This window comes from Miniopterus natalensis, chromosome 21 (assembly GCF_054644295.1).
Source record: "Miniopterus natalensis isolate mMinNat1 chromosome 21, mMinNat1.hap1, whole genome shotgun sequence".
Taxonomy (NCBI): Eukaryota; Metazoa; Chordata; class Mammalia; order Chiroptera; family Miniopteridae; genus Miniopterus; species Miniopterus natalensis.
In genome coordinates this window covers 14852077-14875234 of record NC_142101.1, presented here as the reverse complement: position 1 = coordinate 14875234, position 23158 = coordinate 14852077, and the positions used below count along the sequence as shown (strand labels likewise).

The 23158-nt window shown below is 48.6% G+C and overlaps 1 protein-coding gene across 2 annotated transcripts; it reads right to left on the bottom strand.

The window, feature by feature from the left end:
- Nucleotides 1-1530: 1530 nt before the first annotated feature.
- On the bottom strand, nt 1531-21917 carry SLC30A10 (solute carrier family 30 member 10). Of its 2 annotated transcripts, none has more exons than XM_087828866.1 (4): nt 21470-21917; nt 6660-6737; nt 5236-5475; nt 1531-2728 (listed from the first exon to the last, which is right to left on the bottom strand). In XM_087828866.1, exons 1-4 carry the CDS (start codon nt 21915-21917, stop codon nt 2229-2231), a joined length of 1266 nt encoding a protein of 421 aa, XP_087684992.1. In that variant the 3' UTR covers nt 1531-2228. The 2 variants fall into 2 exon arrangements, with proteins under 2 accessions (XP_087684992.1, XP_087684991.1); XM_087828865.1 differs by lacking the exon at nt 21470-21917 and adding an exon at nt 7941-8529.
- Between the last annotated feature and the right edge of the window lie 1241 nt (nt 21918-23158).

Here is a 23158-nt window from a genome sequence, read left to right as displayed (position 1 = left end):
TAAAGTGCACGACAGCTGAGGGGCTAGAGAAACCCAAGTGAAAGTACCCGCAGCAGGCATCACAGGGCCTCAGATGGGAAGTGAGGCCCCGAACCCGATATAAAAACATTGCACTTGCTTAGCGTCTTTGGACATTACTCAATGTGCCCAGGCAAATGTCTATTATTAAAAAATGGTATTATTTCCCATTGGCTCTACTCCATGATTTGGTCTGTTCATAAAATACTTTTCTGAGGTTAGATTTAATTATAGTGGAGTTAAGTGCCATTTCCTTTCCAGAAAAATACTTTAAAAATTATACCGAAAACTACAAATAAAAATTATAAAACGAGCATTTTCCCCTCTTAATAAAAGCAGAGTGACGTGGAATCAAATTAGACCTTCGCATTTGGAAGTAAGAGGCAAATTTCTTCTTTGGCTCCAGAAAGGCCTTTCAAGCAACATTCATCTAGGAGATTTGGGTCCACACATCACCATGGTGAGTTTCACAGTGAATCCCCCGTTTTGTGTGAGTACCTGCCACGCTTTTAATTTTAAAAATAAAATGTTGTCGTATATTTCTACCCCCAACACCTTTTTTTAAGCAATAAGCATATATATAGCCCAGCCCAATAAACTCCTAAGGACAAAAGATATTTAGGTATTTTTCTATTTACCTAATTCATGGCCAATTTAAACTCAGACAATAGATTTTCAAGGATTAAAAAAAGTTTTTATGCTACTGATGACCATGCCTTACTTATGTTAGCCTTAGAATTTAAGACTAAGACACATTATTTTAATGGTGTTTGTGCTGAGAAAGGTAAGTGCTTCTTCTGTTTCCAACCCAGCATTTCTGATGAATCCTGGGCAGCACTCAGCGCTTAGGGCCTCAGAGGGGGTCACTCCCAGCCAACTTTGCAACCTTATCAAAGAAGATTCTAGTTCCCTTGTGAGGTGCCTCCCATTTTCTCAGACCTATTTTGAGACTGGTCTGACTAAAATATTGTTGCCTGGACAATTTATTAAATACACAACAGACGCTTTTCTAATACTAACAAAGGTCAGGTATGGTTATGGGTCCAAATCAGATTCTAACAAATGTATTTGAACTTGGTAACATGGGTCAGAGACAGGAAAGTGGTCATAGACATAAACACATTAAAGTCAGCAATGAAATTCCTTCTCATTCCTCACCTTGGACACACACTTTTCCATTAAGTTACTAGCTGGCAACTGTAATAAATATTTTTAAATATGTCTGATTAAAGAAAAATCACTCTCACTTAATTTGGGGGCAGGAAGGAGTTTCAATGTCATATATTCTTCTATCCCAGAAATGCTTTTTTTTTTTTCCTGGTAAATGCTACATAGATTAATGTGATCTTATTTAAAAAAAAAGACAAAGGAAATTTGGGCAAATAAGTACATCATTATTTAGCAATAAATGAAAACAGTTCCAACGGACTGGCTCTGAAAGACAGTATATAAGTACCTGTGTCATACTTAAGGATGTAGAAACATTCCTATATTTCCGAGTGAAAAAGAAAAAACACGTTATATATTTAGACATTTGAAACACCCCAGTTCACAGCAGAAAATAAACATTCATTTTCTTTCCATTTCACAAAAAGAAATGGTCCAATAGCGTTCTTCTCCTGCTTCCTCCCACCCCCTACCCCCAATAAACTGTACTTTCTCTAATGTTCTGAGAGTTTTTCTACCCTAATAGGTATCCCTCTTACAGTTATCCTAAAATAAGTCAAAGAAAAAAATTGCTATTTTCCCTCTCTTATAATCTTCCACTGGAATGGGGGGGGCGGGGAATAGCTATTATGGTTCTTAAGTCTCTTCGATGTCCTTGGCACTGAGCTCACCTGAGAGTCAGCCAGACGCTCTAATCGGTGTAAAAAAAACCTACTTTGAGCCCCGTGTCCACAGTCACCGAGTTCCAGGCTTCCATGTCCCTGGTATATATACACCAGCACAGTTTGCTGCAGAAAATAAATGAGCAAACCAGAACTGGAAGAGCAGCGTGAGCCATCCCGGATCCTAACGGGGAATCTCATCAGTCCCATGGAAACTAAGAGACACGGTCGACTGACATCCCAGACGGCCAACCCCTCCCTGCCCACCGAGGGGGTACATGGGGGGGCTGGCCAGTGCCTCCAACCCACACAACTCCCCAGCAGCCACGCTGGTGGGTCCAAAGTGCCTCGTCTATACAGTCTGCATGTGCAGGTACCGGGTTAAAAATGTGTGCTGTTGACATAACATTGGTTCTCCTGAGTTTTGGTAAAAGCCCGTCCACGGTCACTCACACGGCCATCCAGGGACACCTCAACGGTCACTTCTGAGACTTCTGGTCTCCCAGGGCCCTGGCTCTGGTATATGTCCAGAGGGGGACAGCCGTTGTGCTCAGCATAGCCGTTGACGTGGGCCAGCAGCAGGGCCCGGGGGGGACAGCACAGGTGCTTGGCACAGGCCTGGGAGATGCAAGGTGAGCTGCACAGCGACAGCGTGTCCTTCTGCTCCAGGGGCTCCGGCGGGTCCTCGCTCTCGAACTGGATGGTCACGCTGTGGATGCCCGCTCTGTGGAAGATCTCCCGGATCTTCAGCCCGGCGTCCTGACAGCCCCGGTCCTTCTGGTACTTGACGTGCAGGGTGGCGATGATCTTCCCGCCGATGAGCTCCCAGACGTGCACGTCGTGAACGCTGCTGACGTCGGGCACGGCGCACAGCTCACTCACTAGAACAGGCAAGCGGACGGCAGCCCCCGTGAGAGCCAGGGTGAAACGGGCCCTGCCCCGGGGCGCGGGCCCCCACGCACCCCCACCAAAACGATCAAAACGATGGATTTACCGAGGGTACTGGGGCGACAAGGAGCCCCGCCTGTACAGGTCCCGACACCTTCTTTCTCCCTCGGAATCCCCCTACCAAGCACCGTTAGCCCACAAAGGGCAATTCAAGAAAATAAGTTTATCAACAACAATAAAAAACGCCCAGGGTTGCTGAGCTGGTGGGAATATAAAGCACGATCCCTTTACTAAAGGGAATAATTGGGGGGCATGGACCTAAAACCTTTATCAGCAATTCTAATACCAGGGATTTAACCTACAGGAAATCCCCAAGCAGTTACATACAAGAATGGTTTGGGCAACGCTCTCTGTATCACTGAAAAAAGGGAAACACGAGGAAATAGTTAAATCAATTCTATAATGGAATATAATACAGCCATGAAAAATTAAGCTGCATATTGAAGGATATGAGAAAAAGACAAGTAGTTACACGGTGCACATGGCATGATCTTTTTTCCTTTAAAAAAAAAAAAATCAGTGTATATACACCCAAAAAAATTTTTTTTAGACAGATAAAAAATAATGGATACAAAAATATTGAGTGGTAATTTCTGGGTGGCCGGGTTATGAGAGATTTCCCTTTTCTATTTTTTCCCTGCTGTCTCAAATTAGTGTGTAGAGAGAGGGTACTGAACAGCAATTGTGGGCAGAGACCCTGTGGCCAGCTAGAGTCTGAATCCAATGTTAGTCACTTCCTACCTGCGTGACCTTGGTCAGTTTACCTGGCCCCTGCGTGCCTCAGTTCCCTCATCTGTACATTAGGAATGATTAAAAACAGTATTTCGCAAGATTATTTCAAGGATGGAAATGAGTTCATCTAAGTAAAGCACTTAGAATACCTAGCATGTAATAAGTGTCATAAAAGTGTTGGTATTGTGATTACTATCTATTTTTTAAGTATCTGCTTTAAGTATATATCTATAGATGATGATAGATAATAGATAGATAAATGATAGATAGATGACAGATAGATGATAGACAGATAGATGATAGACTGATAGATGATAGATAGATAGATGATAGATAGATAGATAGATAGATAGATAGATAGATAGATAGATAGATAGATAGATAGATAGATAGATAGATAGATGATAGAGATAGATAGATAATCTGCTCCTCAGTGTCTCCTCCCAATCTGCCTGTGGCATTGGGCTGAGCAGGTGCAGGAAATGGAGACTGGTTATTTCGACACCTAACTGCCTCTCAGAGACTGTAAACTAACCAATGCTGCCAAAGAAGAGGCCCCCCCAAAAAAGCAAACAGAACATCTGGGGGAAAGATCGCAGGAGGAGCCACAGGTGATGGCAATGGCCGGTGCGACTGGTCCCAATGCTGCTACTGAACAGAGGGCTGTCGGGGGCAGTGACCTTCACAGACAGAGCAGCCACACCGCACGTCACACCTTCAGAAGGGGAACGTCTGGCCGTGGCCAAACAGTGAGTTAACATCCATTTAAATCTGATTTCAGGTACTTGTCAACAAACGAGTTCTTCCAACTCCCAGCCTCCTAGAGGACCGGGCTGTATTCCATGTTCACGGCTCACTGGTAGGCAGAACAACTGCAAATCTGCATGAACGCCTTTCTCTACAGAACCACAATCTCCATTTAGAAACACTAGAAATAAAGTGGCACGTTCAGTTCCTCACCAACGTCTGGCTGAGTCCCATGCAGAAATTCCACCAAGTTGCTAAAACTTTTACCCTCCGATGCACGTAACTAAAGGGAGACCTTCTGTTTGAGTAATGCACACATAAAAAAAACAGATTTTATAATGGAATGAGGATCTCAATGAGTGATCTGAATTTTAAATACTGTCCTTTTTACAGTTATAAGAGACACAGTGACCTGAGTGCCCATAAAAATGAATTAACTAGAGCCCTGGCCGGTGTGGCTCAGTTGGTTGGGCATCACCCCGTGCACCGAAAGGTTGCCGGTTCAATTCCTGGTCAGGGCACATGCCTGGGGCTTCCAGGCTCGATCCTCAGTAAGGGGGGCGGTGCAGGAAGCAGCCGGTCAATGTCTCTCTCTCTCTCTCCTCCCTTCCTCTCTAAAAATCCATAAAAAATATTTTTTTAAAAAATCAATTCACTAGAAAGCGGGATCTAAAACACAAGTGACTCAAGGTTTCAGAAAGAGACTAAAAACCGAGATCTCGGCAGAGTGGCCTTATTTGAGTGAAAACCAATCCTCGGCACGAAGGCAGGCAGCCCAGGAACAGGTGCTACCTGGGCGCTCCGTTCTCAAAACACTGTGCAGGTGAGTCACAGGCTCACGGCCGCACAGGACCTTCGGTCCTCGGAGCTGTGATTCATGTCCCTAGGCTACAAAACATCCGACGGGCGTCCCTACTGCTCCGGAAGAACGCTGGCCCTGGACCAGACCCGTCTGACTTACTCAGCTCTTCCATGTTGACCCCTCTGGGGACCATCTGCAACAGAATGACGGCGGTCTCCTTGATGAGCGGGAAGGCGGAGGACAGAATTATGACGACCATGACGACCGTCAGGCTGGGGTCGATGTAGCACTCCCAGTTGCACGGGACCTGGTCGTCCAGGGGCAGCATGTAGAATACGGTGGCCGTGATCACCACCACCACCGACCCCAAGGCGTCGCCCATCACGTGCAAAAGCACACCTGTGGGGAGGAAGGCAAGGCCACTGACGCACAGGTCCAAGCGCGGGAGCCACGCGGTGCGGTGTGACTCGGGGCCCCGCGTCCGTGAAGACCCGCTGCTTTTTGTTTTCTTTTGGGTTAGGACAGCAGGACGGATTCTAATTAAAAAAAAAAAAAAATGGCATCTTTGCAGAAAACAGAACCGCATCCCCCACCCCTGTCCCGAGCCACCAAAGGAAATTCAAAACGTTGGGGCTACACCCCTTGTGTCCCCAGGAGAAACTGAAGATCGAAGGTTTAACCTCTCCAGGGCCGTGCAAAATGCCACCATAAAAATAGGAAGACCAGGTATTTCCTACACGCCCTTCGAGTCATTTTCACTGCCTGAGAGAGTCCGATACCCTCTGATGGTCTCCTCCTCTAGACCATAAATAGCGAGAGGGTCAGGGTCATACTCAGCAGTTGAGCATCACCCTAGGATGCAGGAGATCTCGGTTCGATTCCCAGTCAGGACACACGCCCAGGTTTCGGGCTCGATCCCCAGCAGGGGGATGCAGGAGGTGGCCGATCAATGACTCTTGCATCATTGATGTTCCTCTCTCTCTCTCTCTCTCTCCCTCCCTCTCTCTGAAATCAAAAAGTATATATATATATATATATATATATTTTAAATATATCTTTATTGATTTCAGAGAGAGGAAAGGAGAGGGAGAGAGAGAGATAGAAACATCAATGATGAGAAAGTCATTGATCGCTGCAGCCCGCAACCCAGGCATGTGCCCTGACCAGGAATTGAACCCTGATCGCCTGGATCCTAGGTCGATGCTTAACCACTGAGCCACGCCCGGCCGGGCAAAAAAGTATATATTTTTTTTAAAAATAAAAATAGGCTGAATTTTAGGTTAGTCATATCCACAGGTGGGCAAAATCAAGAGAAACGGGAACGTGCCACCGACCAGCGGGGCTCCCGAGCAGGAGGCATCCGGGTGGCTCTAAATGACCAAGGGTCAGTCATTAGCAATGAGTGTCTCCCTCGGAATCAATGCGGCGATGAGGCAAGAGACGGGGTCAGAGTCTACGCCCGGAGCCTGCCTCCTTCCTCGCACACCTGGTTCAAAGGCACACAGAAAGCCGGGGAGCACAGCGCCGCCCACGTGTATCCCTGAAAAAGGGTTTCCTTCCAAGGGACCCAAAGGCAACCCTACCTCTGATATTCAGGGCTTCCGACTTTTTCTCCTTTCTCATGGCTTCTTCGGGCTCGTGCTGGGCGTTCAGGGTATCACCTGCATTCAAAGAAGAAACCCTGTGTTGTGCATAAGTTCTACAAACGAAAAGAACCAGTGGTCTCAAAAACAAGGTTTGTTATTTCGAATTCCTCCCAGCTTATCAGGCGCCCCCACCTGCATACACACACAGACACACAGACACACTCACACCCCAGGCCCAGAGCCAGGAACAGCCCAGGCTGCGGCCTTGCCCTGAGCCCTGGGCTCCACCTTTGGACTTCATTCACACCTCCACACAGCTACAGCACCCAGGGGCGAGGGGGGGAGCTCATCTCCACCCCAAAACGCGTAAGTCCCAGGGGAGCAGATGGATGGGCCAAGGAGGAAGGGCAGGAAAAAAAGCGCATCTGAAGACAGCGGGGGGCGAGGCGGATGGGGAGGGGGACGACAGTGGGGAGGAGTGGGGAGTGGTATCTGTTGCCCAATAATAACTGATTTCCAAGGGAATCGATACTCCTGGACGGAAAGGAGAGGGGGAAGGGATCCCTCGCAAAGCGGACCCAGGGTGCAGGAGCAAAAATTTTTTTAAAATAAAAAATAAAAAAAAAATCGTGGGGAATATATAGAGTTCGCAGAAGGGGACCGAGGCGGGACTGCAGAGGAACTGGATCTGATCTGCGATTTTTTTTTTTAAGCAGCGAGGAAGGGGAAGGGGGCGTGGAAAGGGGAGGCGGGGAGCGCGCCGGGCGGGGGAGGGGAGGGGAGCGCGCAGGGGAGGAGAGGGGAGGAGAGGGGAGGAGAGGGGAGCGCGCAGGGGAGGAGAGGGGAGGAGAGGGGAGCGCGCAGGGGAGGAGAGGGGAGGAGAGGGGAGCGCACCGGGAGGGGGAGGGGAGGGGAGCGCGCAGGGGAGGGGAGGAGAGGGGAGCGCGCAGGGGAGGAGAGGGGAGGAGAGGGGAGCGCGCAGGGGAGGAGAGGGGAGGAGAGGGGAGCGCACCGGGAGGGGGAGGGGAGGGGAGCGCGCAGGGGAGGGGAGGAGAGGGGAGCGCGCAGGGGAGGAGAGGGGAGGAGAGGGGAGCGCGCAGGGCGGGGGAGGGGTGGGGAGCGCCCAGAGGAGGGGAGGGGAGGAGAGGGGAGCGCGCAGGGGAGGAGAGGGGAGGGGAGGGGAGCGCGCAGGGCGGGGGAGGGGAGGGGAGCGCGCAGGGGAGGAGAGGGGAGGGGAGGGGAGCGCGCAGGGCGGGGGAGGATGCTCCCGAAAGGCACCTGCTACGTTCTCCAGCACGGCCGCCCCCTTCTCCGCCGTCTTCCCCGGGGTCCCCGCCGCCGAGTCGGGGCCGGGGGCCGTGCGGGCGCCCGCACCCTGCGGCCCCCCGAGAGCGCCGCCCCGGGCCACCTGCGGCGGGCGGCGGCGGGCGCGGCGACAGCCGGCGAAGCAGGCGCCGCAGTCCTGGAAGACCAGCAGCCCCACCACGTTGACCGCCAGCCCCAGCGCGCCCACGATGAGCACCAGCTCGGGGTCGTCGATGCGCTCGGGCCGCCCCAGGCGCAGCGCCGCCTCCACGAAGATGGTGAAGCAGAGCGCGGTGAGGAACACGGCGTTGCAGAGCGCGCCCACCGCCTCGGCGCGCCCGTAGCCGTACGTGGCCCGCGAGCCGCGGGGGGCGCGGCGCGCGATGTAGCCCGTGCCCAGCCCCACGCACAGCGAGATCAGGTCCGACAGCATGTTGAACGAGTCGGAGATGAGCGCGATCGAGTTGCCCAGGTAGCCCGACACCAGCTCGGCCACGAAGAAGACGACCGTGAGCGCGAGCATGAAGAGCAGGCGGCACGTCTTGCCCGAGTAGCGGCCCATGGTCCCGCGGCGCGCGGCCCGGCCGCGGCGACAGGTGGCGCCCCCGACCCCGACTCGGCCGAGCCCCGAACCCGCCTCCGGGCCTCCCCGCCGCCGGGCGCCCGGCTCTTTATAAGGCGGAGGCAGCGCGCCCGGCCCCGCACGGCCAGAGTCTAAAGGAGTGGGCCGGGCGGCGGCCGTATCTACAGAGACCTTACGCCGCCTCCCTCCCTCCCGGGGTGGCCTTTCCCCCCCCTCCTGCCCCGGGCCTCCCTTGGCTGGCGCCCAGGAGCCCGTGTCTGTCCCTCTAGGTCAGACCTGGACACAGCGGGGAGTTGCAGAGAAGAGGGGGCGTGTCTGGATGCCACTCATCTGGATGCCACTTCTCCCAGACCCCCCCCCACACACACACACCCGGTGGGACCCCCCCCACCACCTCTCACTGGCTTCTCCAGTCCCTTCCATCACCAAAGCCCTGACTGTTGACCCTTCGTGATAAGGGCCCTGACAGCTGTGGGTGTGATCGCTCTAATGGACAGGGACACCCTGGCCTACGTGCCCGCAGGCTGCTTGCATTATAGATTTCCCATTAGGAGGCAAGGCCTGGGGCACGAGCCTGGCCAACCCTGCCCTTCAGGGCGATTCCTGCTTTCTGGCTGGTGAGGTCTCAGCTGCCCCCTCTCTGCGCTCCCACCCCATGGCCACCCTTGGTATAACTACTTTGCCCTCTGCTTGCTCACAGCCCCAGAAAGGACATATGATCATGTCTGTCACCTCCTCTGGGCAGTGTCATCCCTGCCTCCTCCGCCCTGTAGGATCTTCATTCACAAGGCCTCCTCTCCCAGGTGAACTACAGGCAGCCCTGGAGGAGAGCCCTGACCACGCTTTGGTAAGCATGGTACTGCCACCCAGCACCCAGAAATGCAGTTCTCTGTGGGAGGCACGAGTCCCTTGGCCACCAGAGAAGCCAGGGCAGGGCTGTTCTGTGTACTTGTATCAGTCTCCACTGCAGAGAATATCCTGCTCTCCCTATGACCTGACGCTCATAGGTCAATCCACTGACCTCCATGAAGGTTTATTCCAAAGAGTCGTTCCTGTTGACAAAAGGATCTGTTCCAAGTAAAGGTTATCCTGAAGAGAACTGTCTCCAGGACTGCGGGAGAGGCCCGGGAGGGACCTTTGGAGACTCGTGTTTACTCTTGGTCAGTTTAGGGAGTGAGGTGGGGGAGCCCTTGTGGTTTCTTTATTGGTTTGGCTTTGTATAAATGTGTCTCGTTCCAAAAAGGATCTGAAGGTGAAGTCTGGTGATTTCTATCCACGCTCCCCCTCCCTGGCCATCCCCAACCCATGAACCTGAACCATTCCTGCCAAACCACATTGCTTTTTGGCTTGAAAATGACCAAAAACGTCTCACTCAAAGAAAGCACAGAATCCATTAACAGAACATTCTAATCCTAGCCCCATTCATTTACCTTTTACCAGGTAAACCTCCCCACCGCCGGGAAAACATCTCTGCACAGGGAACTTGAGGAAATTGATCCTTTGGAGCATTCTCTAAAAATCAGTATTTAAATGGTCAATAATTAAAAAGAAGTAAAGAGATGAACGTTTTGGAGATGTGTGGCCTGGCACAAGATCCTTAAGTATCTGAGCCAGTTTTCACTGCTATTAAAAGGGAGTAAGTATCTAGGTGCAGAGGTTACAGTCTCGAACCAAACAGACAAAAATCCCTGCCCTCATGGATCCTACATTCTAGAGCGGGTGAGACAGACATTAAACAAAATAAGAAAGTGTGAACCCTGAGGATAGGACACCTACAAGGGGGTCCTGGTGGTTAACTGGGCTAAAATTAAAAAACAAACAAAAACCCCCCAAACAGAGCCTAGCAGCCATTTCTACACAGAAACAGCCTCTCATGCAAACTGCGCTTCAGGGAGAAGCCTGCACCGGGCACCTACCCGCACTGTTTCTGGAGCTGGGTCAGCCCTGATAGAGGAGCCTGGAATTCTGCTTCAACTAGTGGGACTGAGGCTGTCCCCAGCCAATCGGATTTCCACAGCTTCGACCAATGAGAGCAGCTTTAATCTGAGCAATCAAGGCGACACTGCCTTTTGGGCCAATCAGACTGCAAGGATTTGGAGTCCTCGTTTGCATGAGGACAGGCCAATCAGGGACCAGGAGTGTGGACTTTTGTCCATATAAGCCAGCTCCCCTCCGCTCTGGGAGCCCACTTTCTCTTTCCAGGGAAGATTGAACGTTGCATCTCCCTGGCTGAGCTGAAACACCCAAGATGCCTCCCTGGCGCAAGGTGGCACAGGCCGGACGAGGAGCAGGGCGCAGCTGTCCAGCCAGAGAGGGGCCTGGCCCCGGGGTCACCTCACAACTGTGCTGTTTTCACAGCTGTGCTGCATCACAATTGTGCTAGAAAGTTTCCTCTGTCACTGGAAAAAAAAAAAAAAAGAGAGTAAATAATAGGATTAAATGGGTTAATAGGTTGTAAAGTGATTATAACAGTGCCAGGCACACAGGAGACACTCCATAAATGTTAGCTGCTTATTAAAAACCATAAAAGCTGGCAGGAAGAAATGAAGGCGCAAGGTGAGGAGGAAGAGCCTGGGCAGGCGGAGGGGAGGGCACAGGTCCAGAGGTCCTCACATTATTGTTAGCGTGTTAGTACTATTACTAACACATGTAACAGAATTACCATGGGATCACAGGTGACACACTCTAACACACAAAAAGGTGAGCCAGGCGCCACTCCCTTCCCGTTTCTGGCTTATGCTGTTTTCAAACTAAGAAACCTCTGAAACATGCAACAGGACAGCACGCAGAACAGTCCAGAGAGAGGGGAAAGCTAAGGCATTCCCTGCTGATTGCGCTTCTCTGTCATTCACAGCTGAGCGAAAAACCTGAGGTCAGCAGAAGTGTATCTGGGCCGATAATAAGAATTATGTCATTGCCCCAGGAGGGCTATTGAGGGAACTAGAAAGCCACTGACTGGGGGACCACGGAGGGAGCTCTGTCTGCGGTGCCTGCCCAGGGCCTAGCTCTTGACTTTAAGAAAGGCCAAGGGTGTCAACAAAATGCACTTAAGAAAAATGTTTTAATTAACTCACTCTGATTTTATATATAAAATTATATAGAAATATATATCTTTATATTTTATAAGACTATACATAAATATTCATATATAAGTGTATATATACTATAATATAAATATCTGTATAAAACTATGATTTGGTAAATTTATATAAGATGTATATTTGTAACACTTTGTGACACAGAGGTTCTTTTTGTACCCAAAAGGAAGCGTTTCTTATGTCTTTTTTAGAATACATTGACTTTAAGAGCTTCTTTACTTGTGGGGACCCCCTTTTTCATGACTGAGGCATGAGACATGAAAGAGAAAGGTGAGGTCATGGTCAAGACCATTTGAATGGGCTGCTGATAGGCGGGGAGGCTCAGCAGCACTGCGAGTTGCAGCCACTTAGGAGGCAGCTCTCATGAGTGCAGATCTGTGCCCGTCACCTGCCCAGTGGCACCTCCACGATCTCCCCACACGCCGCTTGTTCTTACAGCAAAGTGGCACGTCTGCTCCCAGCACTAGTCCAGGAAGCGGTAAGAACACCAGTCCCTCCATAACATCTAATAATACAACTTGCTTACTGAGAAAAGACCCGACTCTGGATCATTTTAATTTTGCACCCACTTCAGGAAAACTCGAAAGGCAGACTAGCATAGCAGTTAATAATTTATGAGCTTTGGAGTCAGACAGACTCGGAGCCAAATCGTAGCTCTGTTACTCGGTTCTCACACCCCCTCTTCCTCACCTGCGAACTGAGGGTAATAATAGGATGTATCTCATGGGGCTGTCGTGAGACTTAAGTGAGGAAGTTACATAAATTGTACTTAGTGTAGTACCAGGTCCTTAAGAGAGGCTCAAGCAATGTAGACAAGGAAATAACCACCACTTTGACGTGTAAATCCAAGTTTAGGAAGAGGGAACTATTTCTCTTCACCAAAGGATTCACATAGGGTCACTTTTAGAGAAAAATACACATTTAAGGATTTGTCTTGTTTGGGTTCAGCATAAATCAGCCCCAAACGTGCCTCTGTGGTGTGTGGATTGTTTTGAGCTAAAGGCAACCAAGACCCTGTAGGATCCAGAGAAACTTCTGCCCCCCTTTAACTACTTAGAACTTGATTTAGGGATCTTGCTCATAATGAGATTATCACGGATAAGCTCTTCTGACCTATCTATAGAGCAGGACAAATTTCTAATTACTGAGCATCTGCTCTTCTTATGGTCCTGCAATGACCTTCCTCCCCTCTGAAGCCCAAGGTGACCGTTAGCTCAGCATGTCATATACACCTCACCTTCCCTTTCTGTCTTTGACCCTCTCCTGCATCTGGGGGTCTCTGACTCCCTCATGCATGTGGAATTTCCATACATATGTAATTAAACTTGCTGGTTTTCTCTTGCTAATCTGTCTCATGTCTATTTGATTACAGACCAGCCAAAAGAGCCTCGAAGGTAGAGGCTCCCCAAGCTAGCAACTTAATTTAAGGAGTAGTGAAACTTTCACAGACATAGGATATGTTTGAGTGCCTGCAACCAGGAGAGAAGTGCTGTGGTCTGAATGTTTGTAGGTGTCCCCAATCCGTATGTTGAAATTCTAACCCCCACAGATGATGGTATTAGGAAGTGGGACCATGGGGGTAGGATGATTAGGTCATGGGAGTGGAATTCTTGTGAATGGAATTTGTGCTCTTATGAAAGGGATCCCTCAGAGCTCCCCACACGCCTTCTGTCATGTGTGGACACCGAGATGGCTCTGGCTATGAACCCAGAAAAGAGCCCTCACCAGGCCCTGATCTTGGACTTCCAGCCTCCAGAGCTGTGAGAAATAAATGATTTTGTTTATAAGCCACTCGGACTGTGGCAGTTTGTTAAATGAGACTGAATGGACTAAGGTAGGAGGTTTAGTCTGAATTATAATGCTTCAACATATACAAAGTACAGGAGCCCAGTTGGTAACTGTTGAGTGCACGGTGTAAAAGAATGACATTGCTTTTTGTGCTTTTGTTTTGTTTTCTAACCCTCACCCGAGGATATTTTTTCCATTGCTTTTCAGAGAGAGTGGAAGGGAGAGAGGGAAACGTCAAACTGAGAGAGACACATCAACTGGTTGCTTCCCGCACGCGTCCAGGCCAGGGCCGGGGATTGAGCCTGCAACCAAGGTACGTGCCCTTGGCCGGAATCGAACCCTGGACCCTTCAGTCTGCAGGCCGACGCTCTAACCTCTGAGCCAAACTGGCCAGGGCATGACATTGATTTTTATATTGCACCAGAGTCGATGAGTTTGGGCTGTCTGATAGGTTTGACAGTACCGAGCGATGTCATGTTGTCTGGGTTCTGGTCTGCATGCTCCTCGCGGTCCCCAGATCCCAAGGGCACATCCAGACACTCGGTCACGGGGAGGCGCTATGTGTGGGGTCAGAGAGGGAGGGGAGAGAGAGTGAGAGCAAGCAAATGACAGGGGATATGGCTTTGGGAGGAACCGGAGAAAGGATTCCGGGCAGAACTGGGAACTTAAGAAACATTTATCACCCCAAATTCCTCGCCACTTACTGATCCTGTTGGGGGTGGGACTCCTGCTTGGTGAACAGGAGAAAAAAGTAAAACTCAGCTTCAAACCATTTCCAGTTCAAATGGGAGCAAAAAGCACTAGACGTTACAAGAAACAGAGGAACACCCCTCGATGCTGATTCTAAACCTAGTAATAGTTTCAGGGGTACATTAAGCCCTATATCAATTAATAATTTACAAAAAGCTTCCCCATGCTCTTTATTTAGAGCAGAAACAATCTCACATGAAGCAGATTTCTTCACTGCTAGAGACTCACCTTCATTTCTAGACCATGTGAAAATGAGAAAGGCCATTTACCTTAGAAATTGTGGGAATAACTGTGTGTGGGGGCCAGGGAGGGTTAAAGTAAAACCTGTAAGCAAATACCTTTACCTTTACCTGCCAAAAGCGCTGGTTAAATAATTATTCAGGGTTATGTCATGGAGAGACGTAGGTTTTGGAGCCTCTCGGGTCTGGGGTCTAATCCTGGCTCTGTCGGTTACTAGCAGCTGGGCAGGTCACTTCAGTTCTCTGAGGTCTGTGCTCTTATCTAGAGGCTGCAGGTAGAGGGGATGCAGTGGTCCCGAGACTCAAAGGAGAAGACACGTGGAAGGCCCTGCATGGCGTCTTCAGTAGATAGTGGCGTCCCACGGTCACTGGCCCTGCCCTTCCTGTCCGTTTCTTTCTTCTTTTAAATCTTTTTCTTTATTTTAGAGAGGAAGGGAGAGGAATAGAGAGAAACACTGATGATGAGAGAGAAACACTGGCCAGCTGCCTCCTGCAAGCCCCCTACTGGGGATGGGGCCCGAAGCCTGGGCATTGCCCTGACAGGGAACTGAACCATCGGCCTCTTGGTGCAGGAGATGATGCTCACCCTACTGAGCCACACCGGCCAGGGCCAGCTCAGTTTTGTATGTGTTAAGAAGACCCTCCACTCCCTAAGCTCACGCTTCTACAAGGGAACCTCTGCAGGAGTAACACTCCTGGCCTCTTTCTGTCACTTCCCGGACTCTTGCCAGAGGCATGGTAACCACTCAGGTTCGTAAGCATGGGAGAGAGAGCAGAGCATGCTTAGCTCAACTCTTCTGGGTTTTTGTTTTGTTGTTTCAGATCTGTCTTCCTATCAAGACCTGAAACCCTGGTCAGTGCGTACATGAGGGCAACTAAGTCAGGCAGTTCTGCTCTGTGTAGGGAGGTCTGGGACTGGGTGAGCTTAATTCTGGATGAACTATTGAAAAGCTCTTTCCTGCTACACACCTAAGCCGTAGCCTTCAATATCTGCAATAAAATTGATATTTTACGTTCAACTGGCGTCTATATCTTACCGATCGATTGCTTCCAAACTCAGGAGAGTAAGGAAAGAGTACAAGGTGGGCAGAAAAATAGTGGTAAGTATTCGAAACACAGTTTATTCTCGTATTATTATTTATTAATTACTGTATTATTTCCCATACGAACTACTAGAGACCTACTTTGGCCCCACCCTGTATTATTTATGAGTCCCTAAAGCCCTAGCATACTGGTGAGTTGGCAGGAACCTTGAGAAGATAAAGGTGAGAAGCTAGAGGCCAAAGTAACACATGGAGATTGATGCTTCCTGTAAGACCCGGGCACAAGCTGCTGGTTTTAAGGCTCCAGTAAGGGTGAGCCAGGCAGTAGCCTGACCTTGGCAGATCGTCGCAGGCAATTCTTCTGTGCTATCCGCAGAAAAATGGGTGTTGTTGTTACAGACAGCGGGCTGTTTTCATCGGCCTCCGCAAGTGTGAGTTTTTAAGACTGGATTTTACTACGTGCTTCAGTCTTAACTGTGCAAAGAAAATGAGGAAAGGGAGAGTAGTTTGCAATCAGAAACAACAGACAGATTGAGCTGGAGGAAGAGACAGTTTTCCTGAGGCTAGAGGGATGCAAGAAAGGGAGGGAGGGAGGAAGGAGGGAAGGAAACACACACATACCTAAATATTCTTAAAGATTAGATTAGATTAGATGTGATCAGGGGCTGGATGGAGACACATTATCAGAGACAGGAAGGCAAGACGTCAAACAGCTGCCTGAGATCTGGAACGCGCACCCCAACCACCACTACAGGAAAGCAGATCCATGGAGCTATGAAAGTCATCCCCTTAGAGCTGTGAACACTCTGCAAAATAAAAGCCACTGGGGAATGCGGCAGTTTCCTGTGTCTGTCCCACCTTGTGTGTTGGGTGTGTGGAGAGCAGGTCCTCTGCTCCTTTAGCTCACAGATCTTCGGGTGGAAGGAAGACACTCGAGCTGCCCCTGGGGAGCTGCACTCACAGAGCCTCATTCACCTGGCGCTGAGTAAGGTGACGGGATCCTGGAGGTGAAGCTAATGCCCAGGGGATGAGACTTTAGGGTCTTGGGGAGCAGCGAGTATATTCTGTATGACTTGTAGCTGGAGGGCACACTGTGCCGATTGCTGTTTCCAGAGATGAGAGCCAGAAGTTAAGGGAAGGAGCCACTACCTGCAGATTATCTACTATCTGGCCATAGCGATGTCTGCTGGCTCACATGTTCTTCTACAAGTGACCTTGATGTTCCTTCCAGCCAGAAGTGGGGTCTGTGTGGGCTTGACATTCCCTCTATCTTTTCTTTGGTTTGTAATCCAGAGACTTGGAGGTTGGGCCAGAAAAGGTACTGGGCCGTCTACCTTGTTTGAATGAATGCTCAGGTTGGAAACTGAGCCATCACACATGATGTCCTGAGGCCACAGGGAGAGGTCGCATGTAGGCAATCCAGCCAGCTGTCCTAGACATGGAGACCTTCAGCCCAGGAAACTTCGGATGCTGCAGCCTCCTGCCATCCGGTCACCCAGCCTTTGGGTCCTCCCAGCTGAGCTCCCAACACCGTGGAGCACACTGTGACCTTTCCAAATTCCAGCCCACAGAATCCCAGATGTCAGAAAATGCTTGTTTTATTCCACTAATTTGTGGGGGGTTCTTATGCAACAAGCGGAACTGGAAACTACTATGTGAAGGCCCGCAGTCTCCATAAAATTTGGAATTATTGGAGAGGATAAGCCCAGGATGATTACCAGAGACGTTTAAGGTGTTATTGGGTGAGCTCCAAAGCAAAACAGTAATTGTGGGTGGAGGGGTTGCCTGTGTCCCGTGGAAATAGGTCAAGAAACAGAGTTAGGACTCCAGGACTCCAGGAAGGGGCAGGGAGGCCGAGGAAAGAATGCAATGGTTCTCCTTTTGGTTTAGCAGGAAAATGCCTTTCGAGTGAGATGGTCCAACTCAGAGAGGTGAGAGCGGACAAGATGTGTTTGGACCACAGCTGCGGTTGGCAGGCTCACCCAACACTGACTTCATTTCTCTCACTGTGATAACAACAACAAAAAGCCCAAGCTGGACAACAAATGTCTGACCCAGAAAACCATGAAAAGGCCAAGGGAAAAAGTACAAGAGGAACGCCAGCTTTCCGTGTGATACAGAAGGAAGGAAACCACGTTAAGAACCTGATTAAACCATTAAACATTAACCACCTAACCGAGCCCTCCTCAGTGGACACCAAAGAAGCAAAACACCGAAGCATCTCCCCAGCTCCCGAACAGATGGCTGCGCAGGGTGACACAGGACACGCCACTCAGGGCCACGACAGGCAGCTGTGGAAAGGCAGCATCTCTAGAGGGGCATAAGGCAGCCACAGGGTTCACTGCCAGCACCCCAACAGCTCAGCTCAGCTCAGGAACCTGCTGAGGCTGCCGGTGAGGCACATGCAGGTTGGGGCTCGATCCCCAGTAGGGGGCGTGCAGGAGGCAGCCGGTCAATGTTTCGCTCTCCAAAATCAACAAAAACATATTTAAAAAAAAGAGAAAATCTGGAGCCTAGAATGTCATGGAAATTTCTAAACTCTGTAGCAGGCAGGAGTACTGTAAATGTCACTCCCCGGTAAGGGGTGCAATGTGTTTATCAGACACGGACAGAAAGAAAGGGAGCACGACTGAAAATCAAAACAAAAGTAATTTAAACAAAATGGAAGGAAAGGCGTTTCGTCAAAAAAAAATTAAAAAATTTGAAATAATAAGCAGATATTTCAGATGTCAGTTTGTCATTTCTAAATTAGATAAATGGGAAGCCTGCTCTATCCTAGACAGAGCTGCACACATATTTTCCTTTTAAAATAAAGGCCAATGCACAGCAAGATATCTGTTCAAGGGCAAGTCAAAGGCACGGAGAGATCTCTCAGTGACATTTGAAAGAAAACCCAAGACTGAAAAATTATCAAAAATAAAATATAAACACAAAAGATAATGGGAAAGTCGAGGAAAACGGAACAAAGTAAATGAGGAAAAAAACATAGAAATGAAGCATATTTAGTCCCCAGGCCCAGAGAAAGAAAACAGTGGGGCCGCGCCTTTCCCGGGGTCTGAAGCCCAGGAATGTGGCTGCCCCTTCCCTGCCCTTTCCCCAGACGTACACTCAGAGCCATCCAAACTCTGGACTTTAAATCTATTTCGTTTGTTTTTTTTCTTTCGTGCTTGTAATTTTTGCTTTTTTCATTTTGCCTCCACTTTAGCCCCAAACACGTGCTTCGCCATCACTTTTTCATGTCAGGAGGGGTGAACTCACGCTGACTAGATATTGGTCTAAGGCCTCCAGGCTCCCTCATCGCAGCTAAATCGTCCAGACAGTCTTTCCTCCCAGGTGTTTTTAAAAATGTCTGGCTCGTCTGTCTGATTCTCCAATGAATCTACTCCACGAGTCCCAGGGATGTTTAAAGTCTTAACGGTATATCCACCTGTGTTGTTAATATTTAATTTAAAGTTGGTGGCCTTATTTTTTACTTTTCTAGGATCTCAGACATAAAATATAACTGGCGTCATCAACTCCTACAGCATATAGGTAAAGGAGGGCACACAAAAGATCCACAGAAGCAGGGGAGGCTGAAGGCTTGTGAGGTCCAAAACTCTCCCTCGCCACAGGCTTCCACAGAAATGACGGTTACCTGACTCTGATCACTCAACCAGGAGGCACTGCAGCTCTCTAGCTGAGATTTCAGACACATATATGTTCAAAATGCTCCAAGCTAGGACTTCAGACACATGTATGTTCTTTATCCTAAGTTTAGATTTAACCTTTTGAGGTCAAGAATAAATTTTCCCTCATACTTTAAACCTCCTGGTATAAATCAGTATATATGGATTAATTACATTTCTTCTTGGAATAGAAGACAATTGAAGTTGGGTTCAGGTCAGTTTTCGAGATCCTTCCAACGCAAATATTTGCTCTTTACTGTGAGCTTACTTAGGTGATTAAAAGAATATCGAAATGTATGTTTTGGTAAAAGTGACAAATATATAACTCGAGATATAAGTGTTAAAAAGCAAGTAGCTATCCTAAAATTACTTGGAGGTTTTAAACACTCTAAAATTCCTAACAGAAAAATTCAGCAATACCTAAAGCTACTAAAATGACAGTGTGGACACAGAACGGGGTTCTTACAGCACTAGCTCTGTGTGGAGCACTTGCTGTACTTAGTCATGTAAAGTAGACCACTATCCACATAGCATCAGACACTTCAAAAGGAGACAGATGCTCTGGAATTAAGACAGTGGAAACCCATATGGTCTGGGTGAAACATTTGCCTTCAGCCTCTTGTTGTTATCTTAGCAGGAACACAGACAAGAGCCGAACCAAGACCTATCCAGTAATGATCCAATTTATAAAAACAGAACTACGGTTGCCTACCAATTTTCCTGTTGACCAAAGAGTCAAACTCTTTGCCTAAATTGCTTTTTGCTATGTATAGGTAAATATGTCAAGAGGAAAGACAAAATCAGAACTAAAAGCATAATGGTGACAGTTCCATTGTCTATATGAAGCACTTGAAATATATACATATATATGTAAATATATATAAAAATGTGTATATAAATATATATGTAATGTGAACTTTATGATGTGGAACCTCAAGTAGTAATTCTTAGGACGGCTGATGTAAACGAGGCATAGGGTCTCATGTTAACTAATAAGATGAGGCCCTAGTTGATGCCTTAACTTGCACAAAGATACAGACTCTAGTTTCTCATTTGTTCCCTTGTATACTTAACACATACTATAGGTGCTCTCAAAACATGCACTCTACCAATGGGAAAATTTAGACAGATGGGATAAAGGACTGGACCCAGCTGACATAATTTACAGTAGTGGCAAATGCAGGAGGAATACAATAAAAAATGCAAAGTAGACTCGGGCTCCCCAGTTAGTGAGAGAAAACTGATCAGCATCCAGTAAGGGAAATGCTGACATTTCTTAAAATCCAGGTGAACCACTAGAACTCAGTGTTGCTGGATTATCATATAATTCAAAGGCCTGCACTGTGATTTCTAGAAAAACAATAGCTCTTCTTTACCAAGTGCCTATTAAGTGCAAAACGCTCAGGATCTAATTTAGTTCTGCTACCTCCACATGACGGGTGGGCACACAAGCTGGTAAAGAAACTCGACCACTGCCATGTGGTAGAGCCGAGACTTGAACCTGGTCTGTGCACGCAAAAGGACTCCTTAAAAAGGCCCTGGAAATTTCTCTTCTGCCAGAGCTTTTAGTATATATTTTAAAAGAATTCCTCTTATGGCAATAACAAACATAGTTCCATCTAATGATTGATCTTGTGGATTGCTTTAGATTTACTGTTCTCTTCCAAGATTTAAAATTTCATCTTTTGACAGATGATCTGATAAGCTGGGTACCCACACTTAACCCCCCTCAAAGACTCATGTATACAGTTTCCCCTTTTCTCAAACAGGACAGGTTTATACAATAAACACAGAAATATTTCCATCCAAAAAAGAACGAAGTTTACTGATCATCTCCTTCTTCCCTTCCCCATTTTATTTAACATTCCTTGAATATATTCCTAAGTGTTTACCATCCTAGCCAATTGGTCAATACTTTGCTGGGCCAGAGCTGGTTAAATAGTCCAGTATTTTTAGTTTTTTTTAACATATTTTATGAGGACAATAAAATATTTTTAAACTCAAACAGAGCCACACCATACCTGGGTAAACAAAATCAACTCATTAAAGGAGACTGTTTTCAACGGCACATCCGCTTTCTTTCAAATGGCTCCTCTGTGGCGCCAGTTGGCACCTTTCCACACTCTCTCTACCTGCCTGGCCACTTTCTCAATCCCTGTCACCCAAAGTGAAAGAAGACCCTCAGGATGGAAGTGGCCCGCTGCCACTCAGCTCACAAGGAACCTCGGACAGGAGGGGACTCTGGCAAAGTCATGGGGACAAGAGGCCGATCCAAGTGGATCAGGCCCCTTCAGACGAGCCCCCTCGCCCCCCTCGCCCCCCAGGACCGCGCTTACCTGTGCCCGCATCCCCCTGGGGCCGGTGCGCCGAGCAGTAGCAGCAGTCCAGGATGACATAGTTGAGCACGTTGAAGAACAGCCCGATGATCCCAGCACTGAGAACCAGCAGCGGCTCCTCCGTCTTCTGGGGGTTGATGTACCTCTTGATGGCCTCCACCAGGATGCTAAACATCAGCGCCACGGCGAAAATGGAGTTGCCGAAGGCTCCCACCACGTCGGCCCGCAGGAAGCCGAACGTGCTCTTCCTGTGCCGAGTGATGCCGCTGGCCCGCAGGCTGAACAGGCCTATGACCATGGACAGGATGTGGGAGAGGACGGCGAAGGCGTCCGAGGCCAAGGACAGGGAGTTACCGATGTGGGCGATCGCCAGCTCCATCACGAACAGGAGGATGCTCACCACGCACATGAAGACCAGACGGAAGCTCCTCCCGGAGTATCGCCCCATGGCGCAGGCTGGGCCCCCCGGCTGTCTCCCTTCCTCTCCCCGGAAGGCTGAGCTCCGCAGGGAGCAGCTACAGATTTTGTGATTACAGCTCCTGGAGAACTGTCCCCTTCAGCTTTTCAGGGCTTGTCAGATTTGGAAATCACCTTTTATAGGCTGCCATAAAGCCATAAAGCAGTTTAAAGGGCAATTAAATGGGAGATGTCATGTGAGCCAGCGGGGACAGGTGGAAATGGAAGCCAGGGCTTCTTCCACAGGGACTGGAGGAATTCCGTGTGTGTGTGTGTGTGTGTGTGTGTGTGTGTGTGTGTGTGTGTTCAATTGCTGAAGTCAGGGGTCTCTGTGTCTTTGAATCATACAGTGGCTCACCTGTGGGGTCAGCCCTCCCAGCTTCCACTCGCACACTAAGTGGTGGGACAAGTCGTTCGACAAAGGCCAGCTTATCCGTATCCTGTTCACCTGGTGTGTAAACAGTCTCGAGTGCTGCTCACTGCACAGGAACAGGGAATATTCTAGATCAGAGCTACAGTAAGTGAAACCCAAAGATGAAGAGAGTGTGAGTTTTCTACTGCCTGGCCCACTGGTCTGAAATAAACATCCTGCTTCCAAATATTCTCCCAAATAAGACCCAAAAATCCCCACCAAAACCAAAAAATTCCTCATGCTCAGCAAAGATAAAACGCCTTTAAACTGGAGGAGTTAAAGACGTACCCGTCAGTTTCAGGGAGAAAGCCAAATTACAATGGCTTAACTGATACAAGGAAATATTTTTGTTTTCGATCTTATCTGTCACTTATAATCCTTAAAGGTTTACTAGGTCCTGAATACATAAAACAATAGTGGCCTCTATTGTTTTGAGTATCCAGCCTACAGTCAATCCTTTAAAGAAATAGAAACTGAAATTACTATACCCAATTTCTGAACTTAAACTCTGTGATGGTTAATTTTATGTGTCAATTTGACTGGGCCACCAGATGCCCAGATATTTGATCAAACGTTGTTCTGAGGGTTTTCTGTGAGGGTGTTTGGATGAGATTAACATTTGAGCTGGTAGACTGAATAAGCAGATTGCCCTCCCCAGTGTGGGTGGGCCTCATCCAACCAGTTGAAGGCCTTAAGAGACCCTGATTCCTCCTGCTGACTGCCTTGAAGCTGGGACGTTGGCTTTGAAGGCAGGAAAAAGCCAATGTCCCAGCTTCAAGGCAGTCAGCAGGAGGAATCAGGAGGGTCTTTTCAGAGTGAAG

Coding starts and splice junctions, on each gene's coding strand:
- SLC30A10 (XM_087828865.1), bottom strand. CDS start 8,529: ATGGGCCGCTACTCGGGCAAGACGTGCCGCCTGCTCTTCATGCTCGCG. Junction 5,476..6,659: donor GGAAGCCCTGAATATCAGAG/GTAGGGTTGCCT, acceptor TCCTCCCCACAG/GTGTGCTTTTGCACGTGATG. Junction 2,729..5,235: donor GGTCAACATGGAAGAGCTGA/GTAAGTCAGACG, acceptor TGCCTGTTCTAG/TGAGTGAGCTGTGCGCCGTG.